Source organism: Pangasianodon hypophthalmus, chromosome 16, assembly GCF_027358585.1.
Source record: "Pangasianodon hypophthalmus isolate fPanHyp1 chromosome 16, fPanHyp1.pri, whole genome shotgun sequence".
NCBI classification, from domain to species: domain Eukaryota; kingdom Metazoa; phylum Chordata; class Actinopteri; order Siluriformes; family Pangasiidae; genus Pangasianodon; species Pangasianodon hypophthalmus.
Genome location: NC_069725.1, coordinates 23,273,593 through 23,298,694, shown reverse-complemented (window position 1 = coordinate 23,298,694; position 25,102 = coordinate 23,273,593). Strand labels below are relative to the sequence as shown.

Below are 25,102 nucleotides of genomic sequence, written 5' to 3'. Positions count from 1 at the left end.
GTTCCTTTTTCTACAGTTCTATGCATAATTTCCGTTTCACAGGTCCATACCAAGGTTTAATTTGATATCGTTCCATACCAAAGTTCCATTTGCGGGGGCAGTCGTGGCCTAATGGTTAGAGAGTCGGACTTGCAACCCGAAGGTCATGGGTTCGAGTCTCGGGTCCGGTAGGGGAGGGGGGGGGTGAATGACTAGCGCTCTCTTCCACCTTCAATACCACGACTGAGGTGAGACCCTTGAGCAAGGCACCGAACCCCCAACTGCTCCCCGGGCGCCGCAGCAAAAAAAGGCTGCCAACTGCTACGGGGGTGTGTTCACTTCTGTGTGTATGCACTTGGATGGGTTAAATGCAGAGCACAAATTCCGAGTATGGGTCACCATACTTGACCACACGTCGCTTCACTTCACTTCGTTTGACTGTTTCATACCGAAGAACCATTCGACTGTTTCATACCAAAGTTCTTTTTGACAAAGACTCCATGCCAATCTTCTATTCGACAGTTCAATTAAAAAGGGTCTCTCCAACAGTTCCATGCAAAGGTTTCCAATCGAAAGTTCCATGAAAAACTTCCATTCCACAGTTTCACACCAAGGGTCCTTTCGACAGTTCTGCACAAGTTCCCATTTGACAGTTCCAAACAGCGGATCCATTCATTAGTTCTGTTTAAAACTTCCACTCGATCATTCCACACACAGTTCGACAGTTGCATTTGATGGATTCATTCCACAGTTCTCAGGTTGGCTGGGAGTTTGGACAGCTAAAGACTTTCTTTTAATAAGCTTAAAAAGTCAGCCATTTTCCTAAGCTTATTTATTTCTGATAAATTTCTCAGAGCAGGCAAATCTCATAATTCATAATTACCAGACATGAATTTGGCTCGCTGTCACTCCAACTGAGGGATATTTTAGTTGAGTATGACTTTCTTTACATATTATTATTGTGATGATATCACAAGCCATGAGATAAGGTTAAGAAGATTATTGTGAAATGAAATTGTAATACAGTTCCTCACTCTGTTTTCTGGCTTTGAAGCTTTTTGTTTGTTCCTCTGTGATGAGTGCTGATTGCAGACACACTGTTCTTCTGGTCAGCATGCTGTCACTGTGATTGTGGGGTTTTTTTCAGGCTGGATTTCATCAAGCTGCATGTCGTGGGTCAAGTGTGCAGCCCCAGCCACTGACCCATCAAATACACCCGCTGATTTCTTTTCTTTTGTTTCTTTCCCCCTTTTTCCCCTCGTCTGCTAGCTCTGGCTTTACTTTACTATGCAACACTGAGCTGTGATCCTCTCCACACACAGCTGAAACCCAGATTTTTAGATTCAGATTCCAATCTGAGCTTCGTTGTGGAGCTTCTGTTATGAATTTATAATTTGTGACTTTGCATCTAATTTCATTTTATCTGGGGGTGATTCTCTGTGGTATATTTTCAGAGAAATGGATGATGCTTAATGATTAATTGCATCATTTTCTTCAGACTTTTTCTTTCTTAAATTGGCTGGATTTTACGTGAGAAGATGTTTTTGTTCGCACTATGGTCATATTTGTTTGCCTATTCATATTTGTTGGTATAGTAACGATGCAGATGTCCCTATAACAAATACTGCAAGACAGGTGACATTTAGCTAGTTAGCTACGTTTGATTGTAATCTGCCCATTTGTTAGCGTTTTTATGGAAGACTGCAATACATTAAGGCACTACAAAAGTAGAATAAAAATGCCTGGGAAATTATTGTGACCTATACAGTAAGAGACATACTTATGTATATGCTGATATTTTTATACTTTTGTATATGCTGATATTTTTCCTCTAAGCATTCTAAGCTATCTTCTGTTCTGAATTATATTCCTCGTTAGGAATAACTGTTAGGCTTCTCACAGGGGCTGAGCTTTTTTAAAACCAGCCAACGCTCATTACACCGAATTTATTGTTAATCAAGTCATCAGTCCCCTAGTACTTCCTTGGTGTAATCAAATGTGTAACTAGGACAAAAGAGAAATCGCACCACGCAGTTGCTGCAGAGATTAAGAATTTAATTAGCTTGTGCAGAAGCAAAAGTCACAGGCCTTTTCAGCTCATTTCGTGCAGATTCACAGCAGGAGGTTCACTGCCTGGCTCGGGCTTCGTGCATCATGGAGTGAGCTCGCCCTTGATAAGAGTTTCACGTACACTGACATTCGGCTGTTCCTCGCCGTGATCTGTGTGTGTAATTGTGTCAGTACCTCTGTGTGTGTGTGTGTGTGTGTGTGTGTGTGTGTGTGTGTGTGTGTGTGTGTGTGTGTGTGTGTGAGAGAGAGAGAGAGAGAATATGGGATGCACAAGGTTGCAACACCTCTGAGCTCAAGCAGGGATTATCCTCCTCACTGCTATTTATGCTGTATGCAAATAGCATCTGATTCAAGGCTGTCTCTCTCTCTCTCTCTCTCTCTCTCTCTCTCTCTCTGTGTGTGTGTGTGTTTGTCTCATGCCCTTTAGCATGCCTAGCTTTCTTCTTCTTTTTAGCTTTTACTTTTTTAAAGCAAGTTTGATGCTAGGCTTGCCGCTCCAAGTAGTGAAAAGGCTAAGAGAATAATCCATGCCTGCGTTTTCCCCTGAACCATTACACTGTCAAATAACATGCCTTCAGAAAGTTAGGGGTGTGTGTGTGTCTGTGTGTGTGTCTGTGTGTGTGTCTGTGTGTGTGTCTGTGTGTGTGTCTGTGTGTGTGTCTGTGTGTGTGTCTGTATGTCTAGTGGTGTAAAGATTTGCTGTTCCAATCTGTAACTTCACCTTTGGCAAAGTGAAGGAGGAGGAAGCATGGCTTTTGTGTCCCGATCCTAGTGAAAGAGGAGGAGGTGTGGCCTTGCCTCTGTATCCATCAGCCTTAGTGAAGGAGAAGGAGGCATGGACGTTGTTTTTTTAATCCCAGTCTAGTAGAAGGAGGCGTGGCTACTATATCAGTCTCACTGAAGGATAAGGAGGCGTGGCCTGTCTACCTGTCAGTACCAGTATAGAAGGAGGCGTGGCCTCTGTATGTCAATCCCAGTGAAGGAGACTCATGTACATGTATGCGTTTTTCATACGTTAGATTTTTCAAGATGCATACGTTATTGTTTTAATTATGTATAGTATCACTTAAACCTGCATCAGTGGAAACGTGTGTGTATATACACACACACACACACACACACACACACACACACAGACACCTAGTAAGTGCCCTGAAGAGAGAATAAGAACCGAGAGAGCAGTGAGTGGAGAGGAAAGAGGTGATGATGCTCTGAGTGTGTGTCAGAGAGAGTGTGAGGTGGGTTAAGAAGAACACGGCATTAACAGTGCTCAGATAGAGCAGATGAAGTGCTGAAGATCTGTGTGTGTGTGTGTGTGTGTGTGTGTGTGTGTGTGTGTGTGTGTGTGTGTGTGTGTGTGTGTGTGTGTGTGTGCGCACACGGGCGCGTGCGTGTGTCACAGGTGCAGATTTAAGTGCTGCTGCTCTTAATCGTATTTGGCCTTTTAAAGCAGAGCTCTTAGTCTGCACTCGTCCTGTCGGCGTGAAACTGCAGACTGAAGCCTTTTTCCTCCGTGGTTATTTTTATATCTGTATGTGTGTGTGTGTGTGTGTGTGTGTGTGTGTGTATGTGTATGTGTATGTGTGCACTTATAAGCACCCAAACTCTGACAGCTTGAGCATAACTGCGCATATTTCAAATGATGGACTACACAAGACTCACTTTCTTACTGCGTGCAAGTGCTTTTATGCCATTTTGAATAATAAATAAATAATAAGCGTTGTATTTTTCAGACTGTACGTCACTTTGTAATAATTCAGAGCTCCTATATGTAAGCTCATAAAATGGCCAATTTCGTGATAAATTAGTGTCATATTGGAGCACTTCTTGTTTGGAAAATACAGAATGTATCACATTTGTTTTCTGTTTTGCAGAATACGCAGAGAGTATCGGTGACGGCAAGAACGAGGAGTACAGACTGAGCGAGCAGAAACGGATCATGGAGCTTCTGGAGGATTTCTAACTTTCCAATCGGATCACGGATGACAGATCCGAACACCAATGACTGCTGTCTGATTTCTCTGTAAATAATGTGTTTGATAAATTGATGTCATGACTAACGGCTCAAGCAACACGAGCATCACGTTAAATGTGAAGGTCAATACTGAACCGTGTTTCTGTTGCTTCTTTGCTATAAAGCACATTTTGTATACGAGTCATTTTTAAACTGGACTTGTGAGAACAAGACCAACCGAAAAGATGTAATAAAATTTTTTTTTGCTTTGTCACGTGTGAGTGAGTGATAATTGCTAAGACTGGCCTTGCTGTGATGTGTGCTGTTTTTAGCATGACGATGTACAACATCTAAAACACTGCGTCCAGGCGAAACGCCATCTTTAAGGCACATTTCCAACACAGGAACACTTCTCATACCAAGCTCAGAAGTTTCAGATCCATGTTCATGGAATGTTCATGCTGAACACCAAATGATAACTAAATAAAAACTTCTCCCCATGTATGCAACGTGTGCTGACGTACTGACATGAATAAAAACGATGAACAGAGAGGAACGTTTTCCCTGGGAATGTGGATCTCTGTCCCCATGGACAACCAAAAAGATTGTATTTTCTAAATAAATATAAATATTTTCTTGTGACTTATTAATAACGCTTTCTATAAACGTCATGTTTAAAATAAACCATGAACATGTTCATATCATGTTATAACACATTCATAAAACCTTATACTCTTTATTATAATTACTTATAAGAATGCATTACGCTTTACAGTTCTCTTTATTATGCATTAACACTGTGCATTAAAAGTAGTGATCATAACACATTATAACTCATTATAACACCAACACCAAAGAAACCGAGCTCACCTTTTACAATGCCTCACGAGATACCTGCCTTCATTTTATTTTTTTTTAAAAAAGTCCATTTCCAATTTCCTTGGCGTTTTAAACACTGCTTACCTCGGAAGTGGGAAGTCAGAGCTTGGAATGATGTCAAAAAAAAATCTATACATATAAATGCATTATAACATTATGAATGTATTTGTAGGTCATTGTGCAGAAAGTGTGAGAGAACGCCTCCTGTAATGTAAGTGAGAACAGGAACTAACTTCTTTTGTTGACGTTCCAAAACATTAAATGTAACTATAAATGGATAAAAAGTATTGCGGGCTGTTCTTCAATAAATAGAATATTGTAATCGTTGGAAATTGCTGTGGTATAAGAGGAATAACACACTTCATATTGTGCTGTTATAGGAAACTAACCAACTTCTGTGTGGTAACAGTAGCTCTGCTTCATCACACCACCGCGTTGTTGATTATTTTCCTCTAACAGCACAACACGGAGTGTTTTATTCCTTTATTCGAACAATAACACTGCTGTGAAGATATAAGTAATTAGACCTACATATACTGTAGTATCATTATTACCAAGCTGCATCTTTCCTTAAAGAAAGCTATAAAGTTATTCTTTATTATGAATTAAAAAAAAAAAACCACAAAAACGTTGCTCTGGAAATAGATTTATAGTGTAAAATGAGTTGTCGTATGAAGTTCCCGTTACCAGTTAGGTCTCTAAACAACTTTGTATTTCTAGTTTGTGCTCTTTCGTCTCGCTCTTTTGTTTCAGAAATTGCCTCCGGGCCCCTGGTGTGGATTTAATGGTCAATAATTTGATGTTTGTCCAGTGGTAATGAGCCAGCAAGTCTCACTCCTACGCTAATGACTAGCGTGCTGAGCTAGCGAGTTAGCGAGAATGCACAAAGCGCCATCTCTATTTGTCTCTTGTTGTTCTCTCGCTGTTTATTGCTCTTTCCTTCTGTCTCGCTCTCATGCTCTCTCTTGCTCTCTCTAGTTCTGTCCCTGTTTATTGGGGAAAAAACATTTAGCAGTTAGCATAACATTCGAACGGTTGAAGGTCACTGGCTTGCAAATGCGCTAATCCTTCTGTGCAGCGATGCCGTGCTGTAAAGCTGGATTTTTCTAACCGCTGCCTTTTGGGATCCTGTGGTAATGTGGTACTCCAGAAATATGAAGCAGTCTGAAACCTGTATTATCCATTAAACACGGCAGGTAATAGTAAAAAAAAAAAAGTGTGCCATGAGACGTCACTGTGATGGCCCTTCGAGCCTCTCTGCATGCTTCCGGTATCTAAGCGACATTTACATTAAGAGTTTTTTCAATTTGATACAAATTAGGTGTGATGTGATAAAGCAACAAATCCTGATGACTGGCTCCGGAGTGATGTTTAGCCGTGAAAGAAAAAATATCTGCTCTCTTGGTTGTTTCTCTGACTAATCCCCTCTTTACCTGCTGCTGATTTTTGTGGACGGTTTCCTCTAGACGGAGTCACAGTCTCTCTGCAGGATGTTCTTTAGCTGTTCCTTGATTTCCAGACATTTCTCCCAGACTTGTTTTGATTGCTCCTTAGTCTTCATGGTGCTGTTTGTTTAGCGTAGGCGGTTTCGAAGAAGGGGCACGGGAGTATAAGACGGGTGAACACTTGGAGAGGCACTGTAGCTTGTTTCGCCGACATTACATAACGGTAAATGCAACTATAAATGGATAAAATGTACAATGTTCTTTAATAGATGAAAAAACTGTAATTGCTGTGGAATGGATAAGAGGAATATCACACTTCTGGACGTGCTGTTATTGGAAAATAAGCCATTTCAGGATGGTAAGAGTAACAGGAGTTATTTTCCTAAAACAGCACGACACGGAGTGTTTTATTCCATACATAACTGCTTACTGTTGATCTTTTCATCCCAGCCATCATAGGAAGAATGTTTATTTAGTAAAAAGCCTTTAATAAATTAGGTTCCTTTAATAAGAAGATTCTGGTTCGGGATGATATTTTTGCGTGTGTGTGTGTTGTATAAAGTAGAGAAGAGCATCAGACTGAACGAATGGAACAAGAAACCCATCTGTTGCGTCCAACATGAAAACGGTGTATGTCTTGGTGTTTACACTCGAGCCTGACTGGTATTGATGGCCCTCAGCTGAAGCACCAGATTCCAAATGCAAATGAGCTGTAAATACAGAGAGAGAGAGAGAGAGAGAGAGAGAGAGACAGAGAGAGAGAGAGAGAGAGAGAGGGGGGGCGATGCCAATCACACTCCTGGTGTCTTGGCGGTTGTGTTGGCACAGCAGGCCCGGGGTCGCCCCTTCACGTGGAGGAAACATCTGCTCCACACGCGCCTCTTCTTTCCAAACTGCACCTGTAATAAGGCAAGCCCTCATTTGCATATTAAATTGGCAGGAAGTTGTGCACTCCTCATATCAGTGATTATGACAGCGGCGGCGCTCCGGCTGTAATTTCACACCTCAGAGATGCTGGAATAATTGTCTTTTCCGCCTGGTTGAGTTGTAGCTCTTTGTGCACCTAAATTGAAACAAAACGGCGACGAAAAGGTTGAGTTAAAATTTCATCTCGGTTCGTTGTCGGTTTTTATCTGACCACCAAGCACGTGGTCCAGCATAACCACGTGACAGCCGTGACTTACCGCACGTACACACTAATACACACATCAGTTTCAAAACACTTTCAGTCCACACAGAAACACAGAGATGCGCATGTGCAAATAGTGTATGCTATCTAAACCAGGAAGTGATTAGATTTAGCACGAGTCAGGAGTCAGTAACAGCATCTATCTATCTATCTATCTCAGCTAAGAAGCTAGCTAGGAAACATCAATATAATAATCAATAAAATATAATAATAATAACAACTAATTATTCTTTCATTCATTTAGCATAAGGAGCAATTTAGCATAACAGATCCACCTTCCAGCATGTTTTTGGTAAGTGGGAGGAAACCAGACACAGGGAGAAGATACACAATAACCTGAGCTCAGGATCGAACCCTGGACCCTGGAGCTGTGACGCAACAACAGATACATCTTACATTCACGAATAGAGACACACTCTTTAAAATAGGGTTAGAAATAGATAGATAGATAGATAGATAGATAGTTCTTTAATTGATTAGTAATGTTTTGATTGATGTGACTAATATTATATTATATTATATTATATTCATTTGACTATATATACAGTATATATATAGTTTGTTTTGAGTTATTCATCTGTTTATTGATTAAGCACCCAAAATACTGACATCATAGATAGATAGATAGATAGATAGATAGATTGATTGATTGATTAGTAATGTTTGATTTGTCTATCAATTAACTGATTAATTATAACATTATATATGACATACATGATATAGCAGTATAGAAAGGTTAATAGATAGATAGATAGATAGATAGATAGATAGATAGATAGATAGATAGATAGAGAGCCATAGATAGATAGAGAGCCATAGATAGATAGATAGATTAGTAATGTTTGATTTGTCTATCAATTAACTGATTAATTATAACATTATATATGACATACATGATATAGCAGTATAGAAAAGTTAATAGATAGATAGATAGATAGATAGATAGATAGATAGATAGATAGATAGAGAGCCATAGATAGATAGATAGACTGATTAGTAATGTTTGATTTGTCTATCAATTAATTGATTAATTATAAAATTATATATGACATACATGATATAGTGGTATAGAAAAGTTAATAGATAGATAGATAGATAGATGGATAGATAGATAGATAGATAGATAGTGCTGAGTATCTAAGAAGAGATCATTCCGCCTGAGCGCGCGCTCCGCCTCACTCCGCTGTATCCCTCCGCCGCGCGCTCTAGTCCGTGACGCTGAGGCTCAGAGCGCAGTAACGGAGCAGCGCCGGAGAGACTGCAACACAGAGCTCTCTCTCTGTCTCTCTCTCTGTCTCTCTCTCTCTCCCCCCATCACACCGCCACGCCAGCACAACACCTCCTTCCCCGGGTGTGGATCTATCCTAGGGATCACGGTGTGCCCGTGACTGCGAGGCGGTGTCCTCCAGCAGCGGCGACATGAGCGCGTTCCGGCTCCTGCTGCGGAGTTTCCACTGTGTGGGACTCTACATCCAACTTAGTGGCCCTTTCTCCTCATCCGCCCAGGTGGAGAACCGCATCTCCAGCAACGGTGAGCTGCTCACACACACACACACACACACACACACACACACACAGAGTAGATGGACGGAAAGCTGCACTTACTAACTGGATGAAGGAATGATGATGATATTATTATTATTATTATTATTATTATTATTATTATAAACAGAATAAAGAATATATCCGGTATGTATGTAGATCAGATGAAGGTTCACTGTAACTGAGTGGCTATATCTAAACCTAATCCATTTTAAACTCATCTATTTATATTGTATTTATATAATATATGTACTTCTATAGTAGTTATTTAGTTTTAGAGGATATGAATGACCTATAGTATAGTATATATACGCTATTATTAATTAATTATTCATTCATTCATTTGTATTTGTTTGTTTATTTCCAACCCCATGCTTCCAGATTTTTACATTCATTCATTAATATCATATTTGTATAATATTGATTAACGTTTTGTTTTATATGATATGTGCATCTTTTGTGCATCTTGTGTACATCTTTAGTGCTGAAGTGTATCTTTAAATTATTACCCTGAAGGCTAATTAAAGGGGCAACAGTGATCCTTAAGGTACCTTTATGTACTTTAGATCGTTTTTAAAGGTACACTACAATCACACTACAATCTTATTTATTTATTTGTTTGTTTGTTTGTTTGTTTGTCTCAACCTCCATGATTTCAGAGCTGACCTTTATTCTCTTTTTTTTGTAGAAAATGACAGAGTCATTAGGCAGCTGCTGAAGTGTGAAATGAGGTGCAGAGTGAGTCATAGGACTTTCTGTACCTCTAAAGTAATTCAGGAGTGTAGGAGTTAATTCAGGAGTGTAAGAGTTAATTCAGGACTGTAGGAGTTAATTCAGGAGTGTAAGAGTTAATTCAGAACTGTAGGAGTTAATTCAGGAGTGTAAGAGTTATTTCAGGAGTGTAAGAGTTAATTCAGGAGTGTAAGAGTTAATTCAGGACTGCAGGAGTTAATTCAGGACTGTAAGAGTTAATTTAGGAGTGTAAGAGTTAATTCAGGACTGCAGGAGTTAATTCAGGACTGTAAGACTTAATTCAGGAGTGTAAGAGTTAATTCAGGACTGTAAGAGTTAATTCAGGACTGTAAGAGTTAATTTAGGAGTGTAAGAGTTAATTCAGGACTGTAGGAGTTAATTCAGGACTGTAAGAGTTAATTTAGGAGTGTAAGAGTTAATTCAGGACTGTAGGAGTTAATTCAGGAGTGTAAGAGTTAATTCAGGACTGTAAGACTTAATTCAGGACTGCAGGAGTTAATTCAGGACTGTAAGACTTAATTCAGGACTGTAGGAGTTAATTCAGGAGTGTAAGAGTTAATTCAGGACTGTAGGAGTTAATTCAGGACTGTAAGACTTAATTCAGGACTGTAGGAGTTAATTCAGGAGTGTAAGAGTTAATTCAGGACTGTAAGAGTTAATTCAGGACTGTAGGAGTTAATTCAGGAGTGTAAGAGTTAATTCAGGACTGTAAGACTTAATTCAGGACTGTAAGAGTTAATTCAGAACTGTAGGAGTTAATTCAGGACTGTAAGACTTAATTCAGGAGTGTAAGAGTTAATTCAGGACTGTAGGAGTTAATTCAGGAGTGTAAGAGTTAATTCAGGACTGTAAGAGTTAATTCAGAACTGTAGGAGTTAATTCAGGAGTGTAAGAGTTAATTCAGGACTGTAGGAATTAATTCAGGACTGTACACTTTAATTTTGGACTGGGGATGGTAATGGAGGATTTTAAGAGTTAAATTAAAATTGTAGGAATTAACATTCAGTACTGTAGGATTTAAGTTATAATTCAGTACTGGAGGTTTTAATCTTGGACTGTAGAAGCTAATTCAGTATTTTAAGAGTTAATTCAGAATTGCAAGAGTTAATTCAGCACTGTAGGTTATAAATTTGGACTGTAGAAGGTAACTTAGTATTTTAAGAGTTAAATCAAGAATATATAGATAATTCAGGACTGAAGGAACTAATTCAGGACTAAAGGAAGTCATTTAGGACTGGAGGGGTTAACTCAGGTGTAATAATTACTTCAGGACAGCATGAGTTAATTGAGGACTTTAGGAATTAATTTAGGACTCTGGGAGTTAATTCAGCAGTGTAGGAGTTAATTGAAGTTACCTCAGGACTGTAGGAGTTACTTCAGGAGTGTAGGAGTTAATTCAGGAGTTTAGGGGTTTATTCAGGACTGTAGGAGTTAATTCAGGAGTGTAGGAATTAATTCAGGACTGTAAGAGTTAATTCAGGACAGTAGGAGTTAATTCAGGAGTGTAGGAGTTCATTCAGGACTGTAAGAGTTAATTCAGGAGTGTTGGAGTTAATTCAGGACTGTAGGAGTTTATTCAGGACTGTAGGAGTTAATTCAGGAGTGTAAGAGTTATTTCAGGACAGTAGGAGTTAATTCAGGAGTGTAGGAGATAATTCAGGAGTGTTGGAGTTAATTCAGAACTGTAGGAGTTAATTCAGGACTGTAAGAGTTAATTCAGGACTGTAAGAGCTAATTCAGGAGTGTAGGCATTAATTCAGGACTGTAAGAGTTAATTCAGGAGTGTTGGAGTTAATTCAGGACTGTAAGACTTAATTCAGGAGTGTAAGAGTTAATTCAGGAGTATAAGAGTTAATTCAGGACAGTAGGAGTTAATTCAGAACTGTAAGAGTTAATTCAGGACTGTAAGACTTAATTCAGGAGTGTAGGCATTAATTCAGGAGTGTAGGAGTTAATTCAGGAGTGTAGGCATTAATTCAGGACTTTAAGAGTTAATTCAGGAGTGTTGGAGTTAATTCAGGAGTGTAGGCGTTAATTCAGAGTTGGAGATTTTGCTGTGTTGTTTTCAGGTTATTAAAGTTATAATTCCAAATCCACGTGGACCTGCTAATTGCTTCCTGCACATGAATTATCTAAATATTACTGTGTATGAAAAAAATGAGCACAAAGCGAACGCTTATAATGAGCTAAAATGTGAAAACAAGAATATTGCCTCCCTTGATGCCGTAGCTGATTTCTCATAGGGGCCAGGGAGATTCATGTAGTGTGTACTTCAGTGTGTGTGTGTGTATGTGTGTGTGTGGATGCTGTGTGTATTCACTGGATCAGAGGTGATCACACACTCTAAAACCTCTGCAGTTGTTTGGACGTTTGGGGAAATAACACAGGAAATGTCTGAGGCTGTGTTCCAATAGTGCTCTTAACGCACCCTTGTTAACTTACTGTCTGTGTTTTCACTTGGATTGGTTGGATCACTGCCACCATTTTAAGTGCTGCTCCATTATTTAATCAGATCAGAAGAATTTGTTAGTTAAGCCCTTGGAGGGCTGAGGGTGTGGACTTTCAGACGTTACCCAGAATGCATTGCAATCGGATACCATTTACTTTTCAATAAAAGAGATACAGTGTGTTTGTTACCTGAGTGTGCTGGTGTTGAGAAATCCGCTCCTTATGTGCTGCTAGCGGCCGCTTTCCTGTCATAGTTGTGAAGCGAAGTCAATGAAAGGGGCGTGGTCTTTGTTTCTGTCAGTCACAGTCAAGGAGGCGGAGTCTTTCATAAGTCTTTCACCTTATTACCTCATGTTGAGATGTAGACTGCAGATTAAAGCAGCCAATCAGTGACAGTCGTGTCAGGTGATTACAGAGTGACACGCCCCTAGATCAGATCTGATATCTAGAAATTTTGCTTTGATTATGAAACTTATGAATTTTATATTACATCACATGTAATATCATGACCAGGCTTCACTGATTGTTTTACATCAAAATAGTATTAGCTGCTTTAAATTCTATCGTTCAACCAGTGGATTTTTTATTGCATCAACACAAGCATCAGATTTTCTCAGGAGAAGAGATACACACCGTCATCACTCATCATATAAATCCCTGACTTAGCACGGCGTTTTAATCCAGCTCAAATGTCCCGGTTGTTGTTCACTGTTGAGTATGTCACCAAACTCCTCTCAAAACTCTATAAAGCAGAAATAGAAAAGCCTCTTCGCAACACCTGCTTGTTTTGGCTCGGCCATATTTAGACTATCGACGTGCGCGTTCTCCTCCAGTGATTTCTCTCTAATGGCTTTCTCGCTTTCTCAGCTCTCAGTAATATCACGCTGCGCAGATCAATGCCATCACCTTTTATATTCACCGAGGCCGTGGGGAATCAAAGTAACTAGCTCTATTTAATGTGAAAAAAATTGTGCTTTTCCTCTCTTAATAACACACGGGAGTGAAAAGCGTATTGTTTTGTTGAAGCCTGTGGCCGACTGGGAAGTTAATCGACCTGTGGGGAAGGTTTTACCAAATGTGTTGTGGGGTAAAGGCGCACAATACTGCGTCAGGCTTTAAAAAGATCCTGACGGCCCACGTGGCTATTTCCACAGCGAACTCGGTAGCTGGATGAGAACGACACACAACACACACTAACCATTCTTTCTGATTTTTGGTGTAGCGGGATCATAAACATTGAGACCAGCGCACCAGTTGGAATCTATTTATGTGTCATTGTTAATTCAGTTCAATTCAAATTCTGATGCTTTTTACAATAGACATTGTTACAGAAATGTCTCCGGATATAGATTTAGTTCTCTAATGAACGAGCCAGATTCAAGCGTGGCGAGGAAAAACTTTCCATGACATAAGGAAGAAATGATTTAGCATAAAATGAAAGTGTCGTTCTCTATAAGTTCAATTTGGCTACTCTAAAATTGCTCCTAAGTGTGTATAAGCGTGTAGATGTGTGTATACAGTATATGTGCTTGGTGCTATGTCATGGACCAGCATTTCATTTATATACTTATAGAGAAATGAATGATGAACGAATGTACATTTAAAAATGCGATTACGGAACAATTACTTATTCTTGTACTTGTGCTAAGGTTTTGTTTGAGATAGACGTCCGTTATCTGGCAGCTGCATTAGCCTTGTAGCGCCAGTGCAAAACTAGCAAGATACCAAAAGACAGAATGGATAAATATGTGTTTTTGTTGTGGTTGTTGTTTTTTGCCAAGATTGTACACAGTATGCAGTGCTGCAGTATTTCATATCATCAATTCCTCCCTCATAATACCAGAAATGGGAAATATTGTGTGGGAGAGGCAGAGAGTGAGACAAAGTGCTGCTGACAGAATGATAAAGAGGGAGAGCGAGGCTAATGTAACCATCCTAGCAAGCTTTTGCTAGTCAACCAGAATGCAAACCAGCTTCAACTACCATCACACATTATGGTCCAAGCTTTTTTTTTAATGTCACCAGGGAAGGGAGCAGAAATGATTACATTTTGTCTCCCTTTTTTTGAACGTTATTCAGCCGTGCTGTTTTAGTGAGTTGAGTTCCTTTGTGTAAGTAAGTGAACAGAGACAGCTTCTACAGTGATTTTACAGAGTGTGTAGCTACTTTAGACTTGAAATCAACAAACTTATGCCACTTATGATACCTGCTTGTGAAAAGGGTGTTATTTTGTCAGCTTGCTGTATCGAGGTCAGATGCTTTCACCTCGTAAAACCATGGAAATTTCACACAGGCTCACAAGCAGCCTCTTTGCTAGCATTTTAGCTTTTACCGACCTGCTGAGATGATGGTGTACATTAAGCTTTGTATGCTATAGCGGGGGTTTGGTAGAGTGGGAAAAACCTTCACATGCTGAACTTTTGACATTTTCTGCTATATATTTCCTGCTATATATTTTCTGAACTGAAATGCATTTAAAGTCAACCCCAAAGTCAACATTATAAAGAAATGCACATGTCAACCCTAGCATTATAAAGTCAACCCCAAAAGTGAAAGAGGAGGAAATCTCATTCACAGATTCCACATTTATTACCTAATCTACTTATAGAGAAACAAAATTACTGCCAAATTATAAAGAATGAGAAAGGAAATGAGTCCTCACTGTGATTACTAGCATCATCTGCATCAGTCTCTGTCTCCTCACCTGAGGGAAAAGTCACTCTGCGTTTAAACACAAGCCTCATCGCCATCTCTTCATTGATTAATTCAATCAGATCTGTTGAGTGGACTAAATGTCTTGTTACTGATGTCTTTTTATTTGGTCATTTAAACATTTTAAAACTTTGTACAGAGTGTGTAAGCGCTCTTCTCTGTTTTGATGATGATGCGTCACATGCACAGACATTTTGATAGCCGATCTCTGATTACAAACTGAATTGTTTAGGACGATGTCCATTTCGCTACGACACATATCTGATCAAATTGTGAGAAAATCACACTTAGGTAGTGAGATTTTAGACATCTTTAGGTAGACTGGCCGTTTTTACTGCTGAGTTGGTTAAACTGGTTCCTTATATAATGTGATCTTTGCAGGTACACACCAAGGCATGGTTAGAACATCACCTAAATAATTACCATTTCCATGTTTTTAGGGCGAAAGCTTTTCTTTGTCCACTGGTTTTCTAATGTTTCTAAGGTTCACGTCTTTTGTTATAATGATTGCACCATGAGTGATGAATAATATAGCAATATGTTATGTCTTCGGTGCCTTTTTTAATGAAATTCCTGTCTTGAAGCATTCGCCTGTGGTATGTTATGTGTGTGCAAAACTGCCATGATTACAGAAGTCATTGCTTTTTAATTCTAGTCTTCATGCAGTCCATTTCTTTCCTCAATCCCTGACCAAAAATGATGCAGGCAAACAGAAAACACACATCGAAACACTGACAAGCCGAAAACAGAATCATGGAGGAGAAAAGACAGTGGCAACAGTCGGCCAACGAGCCATCAGAGTCCCTGAGAGGCGACACGAGCAGTCAGACTTTACACACTGTTCCTGCAGCTGTATTGTTCTGCATTAGTAATATATGTGTATATGTGTGTATGGGTGTGTGAGTGTGTATGTGTATGTGTGTGTATGGGTGTGTGTGCGTGTGTCGGTCCTGTGCGGAACTGAGGAAGTGTTTTGCTCACAGCATTGTGATGCAATGGGATGTGAAATTGGAAATTGTAAAGTGACATCATTGAAGGAAGCATGATTTTCTGGAGCTCAGCCTATCAGAGTGTAGAATTTAGTCACATGACATGAGAGGGAATTCTGTTTTCATATCAGTGAAGAAAAAAAATCTATATCCAAGTGAAAGAGGCGTGGCTTATGTGACTATCAGTCTGAATACAGGAGGCGTGGCCTTTGTGCTTTGTGTCTATTCATCTCATTGAGGAGGTGTGGCATTCGTGCCTATTAGTCTGACAGAAAGGGCATTGCCTCTGTGCTTGTCAATCCCAAAGAAGGAGGCGTGGCCTCTGTGACTATGAGCCTGAGTCAAGGAGGCATGGCTTAAGTGACTGTTAGTCTGAAAGAAGGAGGTGTGGCCTCTGTGCTTGTCAATCACAGAGAAGGAGGCGTGGCCTCTGTGCCTACGAGTCTGAGACAAGGAGGCGTGGCCTCTGTGCTTGTCAGTCCCAGTGAAAGAGGCTCTTATCATATTGTACTGAAAATATTCTATTAAAAGCTCTGAATCTTATCAAATTGAATTGTTAGCTGCATCAGATGTATCTTTCCTACTTTAGATCATTGATCATGTATCAAGTTTCACATTTTATCTTCTCAGAAGAAATACACACCCATAATGTACACTCCCACCCAAAGTGTGTTGCTTTAATGAGCATCAGTGTTTCACTGCTTTCTCAATAATGAATTAAGATAAGGATTTATGACAAATGATTGGAGAAGAAGTGTAACCCAGTAGCGTTTTATTCTACACACTGCAACAATATAATCTGAGGGCTTAAACGGTGAAATCGTGTTCTCTGGCTCATCTCATTTCTCTTCCCTTTTCTCTGGAGAGTTGGAACGCTTTTCACTTCAGAAGCCAAGTCTCAAGTAGCTGGGTCAAGCATTAGACAGCCGGTTCTCCCTCGTCTCCCTCTGTTTTTATCTCCCTCCATCCCTCGCTCGGCAGGCCGCCCATCTTGAAGTGCTCCTGTGGAGAGCTCATGCCTCCGAGCGCTTCAGATCTGCACTTGGCATTCTCTATTTCACGTCATGGTGCGCTTGGGAAAGAGGACGACAGAAATGTGTTTAAAGATGGAAGCCTTTTTTTTTTTTTTTTTTTTTTTTCAAGTTGAGAAAGAGTCAAAGGACCATATGGACACCAGTTTGGTTCATTATTCGCAGGATTTGTTTCAGTGTGGATATAAATATAGTCTTTTCTCTGCTTGTTTATCTCTGAGCTGTGGCATTCTGTCATGGCTGCTTTCTCTCCAGGAGTCCACCATCTTCTCTTAATGTGGAAGACACATAAATAAACACACACACACACACACACTCAGAGAGAGAAACGGAGGCGGAATGATCTTCTGAAGAGCCTTGAGAGCTCCATCCCACCAGCTTATCTCACTTTAGACACATTTCAGCCAGCCTTGGCATCCCACTCCTTCTGGGAGACTCTTGGCAGCCACTTCTGGCAAGAAAGAGAGAGAAAAAGAGATACAGTGCTGATTCTCTTCCTTTCATCCCTCTATAAACATCTCTCTCTCTGTCTCTCTGCCTCCGAGACCCAACCACGCTGTCTCACCTCCTCTCCTCACTGATCCGTTGTTTACCTCCGAGCTCGGGAACCTCAGGAAACCCAGACTGCACGGGGAACAAGAGGGGATTCTTTTGTGTTGGTGATGGCTAATTAGGCCACGTGGTGTTTTTTCGAGGACAGTGATGAAGATGTGCGCAGCAAACAGCTCTTCACATCTACTGAGGCACTTAGCTGTAATGTACTGACAATACATACCATGCTAGCACATTCTTCTTTCCTTCTCTCAGTTTCTCACAACTGTATTATGAATAGCCAGCTGGGATTGGAAGTGAAAAGTGCCAGATATCGCGCTAACGAGCTAACCTGACAGTTAAGTCATAAATGTTCATACGGTTCATACGGTTATAATGACAGCGATCTAGCTAAAATGAGCTAACCTGATAGGATTTTTTCCCCATCTTACTTATAAGTGGAGATAATCTGTACTGTTCGTGCTATCTAGTTAGAAAAACATGAGCTAAACACACAGGATTTCTGAGAGGATTTTAAGTTGAATACATAAATGTATTTGATTTAAAATACTCTTAGAAATCCTGTTGTGTTAGCAAACTTGATAGCAGCACAGATGAAACCATCAGTGCAGAATACAGTAAGGCTCAGAAATCCTGTCAGGTTCGCTTCAGGTTAGCGAGGCAGCTGGCATTAGAATTGAAAAGTATGAACATTTATGAATGCCCCTTCAAATCCTCGAAAAATCTTGTCAGGTTAACTTGTTTTAGTAAATTAATTTAAAATCCACTAAATCCACTAAAAATTAAAATCCACTAAAAATCCTGTCAGAGTAGCTCATGTTAGCCATCTCTCCAACATTAGAAGTGAAAAATATGAACATTTATGAATATGACTGAAAATATTCGGAGGCATCCTGTCAGCTTAGCTCGTGTTAGCTAACTTGGTAGCATTAACACTATAGATTTTGACTATATATATTTAAGACTTTAGATCATGAACAAAATCCTGTCAGGTTAGCTCATTTTAGCTAGTTAGCTGTCACTACAAGTGAAAAATGTGAACATTCATGAATGTGACTTAAAATCCTCTAAAAAACTATTAGTTCTAGGTTAGTTCTTCTTGGCTAACTTGCTAGCATTGACATTGTAGATTATGACCATTTATAAATAAGATGGAGAAAACATTTAGGTTATCTGATGTTGGCTAACTATCTGGTATTAGAGGCGAATAATTAACAATAATAATGAATGAGATTTAAAGTCCTCTAAAAATCCTGTCAGCTTAGCTCATATTAGCTTGTTAGCTGAAGTGAAAAGTATCAACATTTATGAATGTGATTTAAAATCCTTTAAAATCTTGTCAGGTTAGCTTATTTCAGCTAATTTGACAGCATTAACAGTGCAGATTAAGACCATTTATAAATAAGAAATCCTGTCAGGCTAACTCATATTAGCTTGCAAGTTGGCCTTACAAATTAATTGTAGGAGAATTTATGAATGTGACCAAGTCCTCTGAAATCCTGTAAGGTTAGCTCGTTAGCTCGTTAGTGAATGGAAGGTTGTGGGTTCAAATCCCAGTGTTCCAGAGCCATTTGTCCCTGAGTGAGACCCTTATTTCTGATGTGGATGTCTGGATTGGATTTTTTTTTCCCCTCTTTGTAAGGTGTTTTGGATAACTGTCCCCACACACTCACCACCTCCAATAACACCTGGCTCAGAGTGTGTAGCATGAAGCAGCATCATTAGAGCCTCCTGAGCCTCAAACCTCTGAGCCACAATCTCCTTCACACTGGTGCCAAAGTCGCTTTAGTCCATCTTGTGTTTCTTGGTCATTCATCAAAGACCAGTAGAAAAAAAACTTGGCCAACGTGGATGGAAGCTGTTTAAAAATCCCACCTAATTTGAAATGCTTAATGCACTTACAAATTCGAGGGGAAACGCATCATGCTGCATGACTGCGTAATCATCTTTTATAGAGCAGCTGTGTCGACTCCTGGAGATCTGTCTTCCAGCGGCGATTAATTCTGTCTCAGGGGTCTTCAGCGCACCTGATCCACCTCCTCAGCTCATTATCGAGCCCTTCACGAGCAGCATCAGGTGTGTGTTAAAGCAGGAAAACTGTGCAGGCAGAGAATTACAAGGACTTAATGGAAGAAACCTTGACCTTTGAACCATGTCCTCCAAATACTTAATAGCTGTCTAAGGCAACATCTCGTGGATGCGAATACGACTCGCTTTCCCATTTTCCCACACATTCTGTTTTCATAGCATGGAAGTGTCGTTCAGTTCCTGGGTTAGAAAGATTATTATCATAATATTTACTATTTAATATTATATTAAATCATATATTTAATATTTAATTCAATAAATGATTTCCAAAGTTAACATGTATGTAATGAATACATTAAATAATGAATAAAACACTTTGGGACATGTTGTTTGAGGAAAATAATCAATAACAGCGTTGTGATGAAGCAGAGTTACAGTTGCCACTCTAAAGTTGAGTATTTTCCTATAACAACACGTCCCGCAGTGTTTTATTCCCCTTATATCACAACAGTTATGATGTTATATTTATTAAACAATGATACGTCACACTTTTTATCCATTTGTAGTTATGTTTTTTTGTGTGTTTCAACGTCCATGAAACAAGTTAATTCCTGTTTTCACGTACATTATAGCAGCTATAACCAGTTGTTCCCTCACCAGCCTCTCTTTCTTCCCTCTCGATTGAGTTATTAAGACAAAACACTCAACAAGGAGTAAACTCCTCTGCCTGGAAAACTTACTGACAAAGCACTGACACTGGAGACTCCTTCCATAAATGTTATATAAACGTCTCCTTACATAAATCAGCACCATATCAATGATTAGAGATGTCAGAGCTGCTGTTATAGAAAATTACCTGGTTGACACCTTCTAACCAATCAGAATCGAGAATCCAGTAGTGCTGTGGTATAATGTTGTTCTCGGCTGTTGAGTTCTCGATTCTGATTGGCCAGAAGGTGTTGATTACTTTTCTCTAACAGCAGCCCTGACAGTAGTGCACAGATTTATATCAGTGCACTGATTCCAGTACAAAAATACAAAAAAAAGTGTGAAATTGTTAATGTTGCAGTGTTCTGTGAGGAAGGAGTCTCCAGTGTTAAACCTCTGTACATTGGCTATAGTTGCTAGTGCAAACATATCTGCTAACATCTCCATCCTACGAGCCACCGGCTGTGTAATACTGGACTAATCTGTGATTTCTGCTTACACTCTGTAGCGTTATCCTGCTGTTTGCTGTTAGCTCGTCACTACCTAGCTGTGTTTCTGAGCCATCTGTGTTCTCTTCTAAGCCTGTCGTAGTCATTTAATACAGTATGCTCCTGTGCTGAGTGTCACGGGACGACATTATAAACTCTGATTTGCATAGATTATGTAAAAGGCATATGGTGTAATTAAGAACGTAATGATATTTAATCATGCCGCAGAACATCATTGTGCTTTTGCTGATCAGAATTTCATCTCTTCCTGAGAGCTTTAAGGGGTACGGGAAAAAAAGTAGAAGCAAGTGTATTTATAAAATCTTTTATATTAGGGCTGGACGATTTGATTAAAAAAAAAATATATTTATATATATATATATATATATATATATATATATATATATATATCTCACAATATTTGAAGATTTTTTTTGGTAGCAAAATATATATCACGATATGTAGGTTTGCGAACATAAATTTAAAAGAAAGCTGAGCTGAAATTCTACTAAAGTAAATCATTTAACAGTGAAAAAATTAATAAGTGCAGGGAAAATTAAAGAAACAAAGTATGAAATTTGAAGATAAATTTGAAGATATAATTTATAATTTTACATCAAATATATCACATTAAGCATGATATAAATATTCTGATAAATAATCACAATATAAATATTTTATGATCATATTGCTCAGCACTACTTTATACATATTTCCACTGTAGCATATTTTTAAGTATTGCTTTCATCAGTACTTTCATTGCTTTCATATAGGTGACATTCTCCGCGGATTTGTCTATTACTGATGTCCCGTTACTGAAGGTGGCCAGCAGTTATGGTTATGGCTGTGAAATAAAGCGCATGGTCTTTCGTCTCAGCCGTTTTCTCGTAACATTAATCTATGGATTGGGATTTATGAAGCGTTGCATGTTAGTAGTGTCACCTTATTGTGTGTGTGTGTGTGTGTGTGTGTGTGTTTGGGGTGGAGGAACGTCTCTACGTGAGCGATCGTGGCTTGGTGTGTGGACGGCGGTCGATAGCACAGCGCTGTGGGCAGGTGTCATAATCAACAAGCTGTGTTTATAGCCTCCCATACTTTCAAAAGCTCTTTATGTAGCTTGCTGCCGTGGCTCTTTACACACAGCGTGATATTGATCAGTGCGGTTACAGATGACGTACGATGGTTAAGTGGCTTCATACAGCTTGTGGGATCAGTGATTAATACGAGGTGATGGAATTTCTCAAATATGCTGCTGGAATTGTTGAATAAACAGTGTTGGGAGAAGTGTAGTAAACCATAGTTTCTACAGTAACAGCTCATCCACAGGGACCTGTACGGACATTTATGGAAGGAGTCTCCAGTGTCTGCGCTTTGTAACAATCAGAGGTGAAGCTGTAACTTTAAGTTTTCCGACGTCTTCAGGACAGAGGAGTTTATTCTCTGATGTTTCTCTGTTTACAGCTGCTATAGCATAAGTGAGAACAGGAACTAACTTGTTTCACGGACATTCCACAACGTTAAATATAACTATAAATGGATAAAAAGTACTGTAATCACTGGCAAATTGCTGTGGTATAAGAAGAGGAAAACACTTCTGGACATGCTGTTGTTGGAAAATAATTGACACATAATAGCAGCACATTTATTTGGAAAGGGAAGAGTATAGGAAGAGCGGATTTGGCTTCATGGTGGATGAGGATTAATTCCTGTAGAGAGTGTTGTATTAAAGACTCAGAGAAGGCTCACAAACAGGAAGTCGCCTTTCAAAGGCAGGATTTCATTTCTATCCTGCATATGAAGTGTGCGTGTGTGTGTGTTCTGGGTTTTGAGGCCATCGTGAGACTGGTGTGTAACGTGACACACTTCTGTTCTCTGTTATTCTTTATAGCCCGAAGGCTCTACTACTCCGTTTCCTCCAAATGTTTTTCACGGTAAAGATGCAGGAACTGTTTATTCTGCACACTTTATTCCACACTCGTACCATGTTGGTCACCTTGTAGATGTGCAGTTAAAGACTAACGCTCAACCTGTTCCATGTGGATTGTGTGTTAATCATCAGTGTCAGTTTCTGACTGAAGCGCTGCTGCTGGGTGGAATTTGAGGTTGTTTCTCAGCTGCTTCTGTAGCTTCTGATCCATTCACACTTTTCACACTTTTCACACGTCTCAGGATTTAAAGCTTGTATCTTAATCCCATCAGACTGGCCAGAAATGCTTGCTGAAGGAAAATCCACTCTTCTTCTGCTTCTCAAATCTTTATTCTGCTTCTTAAATCTCAAGCATTTTGTTTGATTGAAAAAAAAGAAGTATTGCGCCGTAATCATCAAATGAACATGTAAATATCTAGAAAAAAATGATGCAAGCTACTAAACTGAAGAAGTGTTAGAGAATTACAATTCATGATATTTCAGCTAAACAAACAAACAAACAACACAGCTACAGTACACAACATGGTTTCAACTCATTATACATATAATTATGTAATGATTTATATCTCTGCGAATCCGATTGGTCAGAAGGTGTGCAGTATTTTTGTTTAACAGCACGGCTCGGACAGTACTTCCAGCTGTAACCAGTCCGTTATTGTTTCTATAATAACAGGAACTTGTTGTTTAACAAAGAAAAATCGTTCTTAATGTAATCATTGATGTGGTGAAGTTTTTTTGTTATATATTTAACATTTATGGAAGGAGTCTGGAGTGTCAGCGCTTTGTAATATTCATGGTGCTTTGTTTTCTGGGAACACAAAAAATATCCTCAGGTCTCTTCAGCAGGAGTTTACGCTTTCTGTGTTTCTCGTAAAATGGCAAGCTGTGTTTTTTTTTTTTTAGAGAGAGAGAGAGAGAGAGAGAGAAGGGAGGCCGGTGAGGGAATGGCTGTTTATCGTGGCTGTTTAACGTAAGCGAGAACAGGAACTAACTTGTCTTCCACAACATTAAATATAACTATAAACTGTTAAAATGCGTGACTTTGTTCATTAATAAATGAAACGTAGTAATCGTTGGTAAATCTCTGTGGGATAAGTGGAATAACACTCTCCAGGCGCTCGCTGTATCACAAGACTCTGGCGTGGAGTATTTTCGTATAACCGCACGGCGTGTTTTCGCGTGTTATTCCTTATCTGTGTACTGTCAGCTCAATGTTCTCCATTTTTGCGATTTCCTTGCACACTTAGCAAACATTTATTTAACCTTTATCATCACCGTTTTTCTGATTTCTCAATGAAAGAGTGTTCCAAGGACATTTTCAGTATGTTTCCACTCCTACACACCCTTCAGCTAATGTTTTCTTTCTTTGTTAAACTACTGTGTTCCTTATGGAATCAAACCAAAAGTATTTCACTCTGATTCATCCTCAGCAAACGGTCTAATAGCTCTGAAAACAGCTGTGCAAAAGTTCTGGCACTCTTAGGACATAATGAAGCAGAAATTTGATTTATAAGCGTGATTATTTTGTGTATTAGGTTTCACATGTTCCTTCATTATTAAATATAAACGCAGTCACACGATGTACGTGTGAAGACAGGAATAGTCGGTTAGTTAATTTCCTTTTCTAAATGTGATATAAATTCTCTTATCTTGTGTCTGATATTTGCTTGTATAACTTCTTTATATCCTCTGATCAGTTTTTTGATCCTGTCAGTAATATATAACTGTACCAGATTGAGACTTTCATTATTGTATCTAATTTTAAAAATGAGGTTCTTCCATTTAAAAACCATAACCATGTGCAGATGCAGATTTTTCCACACAGCTGTACATAAGCTTTAATGTGGTGTGAATAGGATTTAATCAGTATCAGAATTAAATCTGAAAAAACTTTCCTGTTTCCTCTCCTAAAGTTTTGCAAAATGATTGTCCTTTTAGCTCGGTGAGTGTCTTATCTATTCTAATAAAGATTTTTTTTCAGATTGTCAGGACAGATCGGTGTGTATGCATCACTCTTGTCAGTTCTTGTTCATGTGACATTGCACCTCAAGCGTCAAAATAATTTACAATCACTGGTAATTGCATTATTTTCCCAGGACGCTGCTGGATTACGCTGTCTCACACCCACACTCCCACTGCTGTCTGTCAGCTCGGATTCGCAGGGTTTTTTTCATCTCTAAGTTTCGTGGTGTGTTGTGTAGAGGGATAGACATGTTGGTGACATCATCTCTGAATGTTAATTGGATGCGTTGACACACACACACACACACACACACACACACACTCAGACATCTTCACACTGCTGCTGCTGCTGCTGTTGATTAAAAGGCGTATTTTTGCTTCATGAATACATATTATTAATTTATTAATATGAATTGTATATCTGAGTTAAACAAAACGTGTGTACT

The 25,102-nt window shown here is 39.2% G+C and overlaps 2 protein-coding genes across 3 annotated transcripts in view; both read left to right on the top strand.

The window, feature by feature from the left end:
* ctnnbl1 (catenin, beta like 1) overlaps window positions 1-4,273 on the top strand; it is a 34,869-nt gene extending 30,596 nt beyond the window's left edge. Inside the window, exon 16 of the mRNA XM_053240845.1 lies at window positions 3,924-4,273. Within this exon, the coding sequence (XP_053096820.1) occupies window positions 3,924-4,012 (89 nt within the window). The 3' untranslated portion in view covers window positions 4,013-4,273. The remainder of the gene's footprint in view (window positions 1-3,923) is intronic.
* Window positions 4,274-8,733: 4,460 nt separating this feature from the next.
* The window catches only part of LOC113530288 (V-set and transmembrane domain-containing protein 2-like protein), a 42,049-nt gene continuing 25,680 nt past the window's right edge, over window positions 8,734-25,102 (top strand). For both annotated transcript variants that reach the window (XR_004579695.2, XM_026920135.3), the window contains exon 1: window positions 8,734-9,047. Coding sequence is in view for 1 of the 2 variants with exons in the window: in XM_026920135.3 (XP_026775936.1) it covers window positions 8,936-9,047 (112 nt within the window). In the remaining variant the exon portion in view is untranslated. The remainder of the gene's footprint in view (window positions 9,048-25,102) is intronic.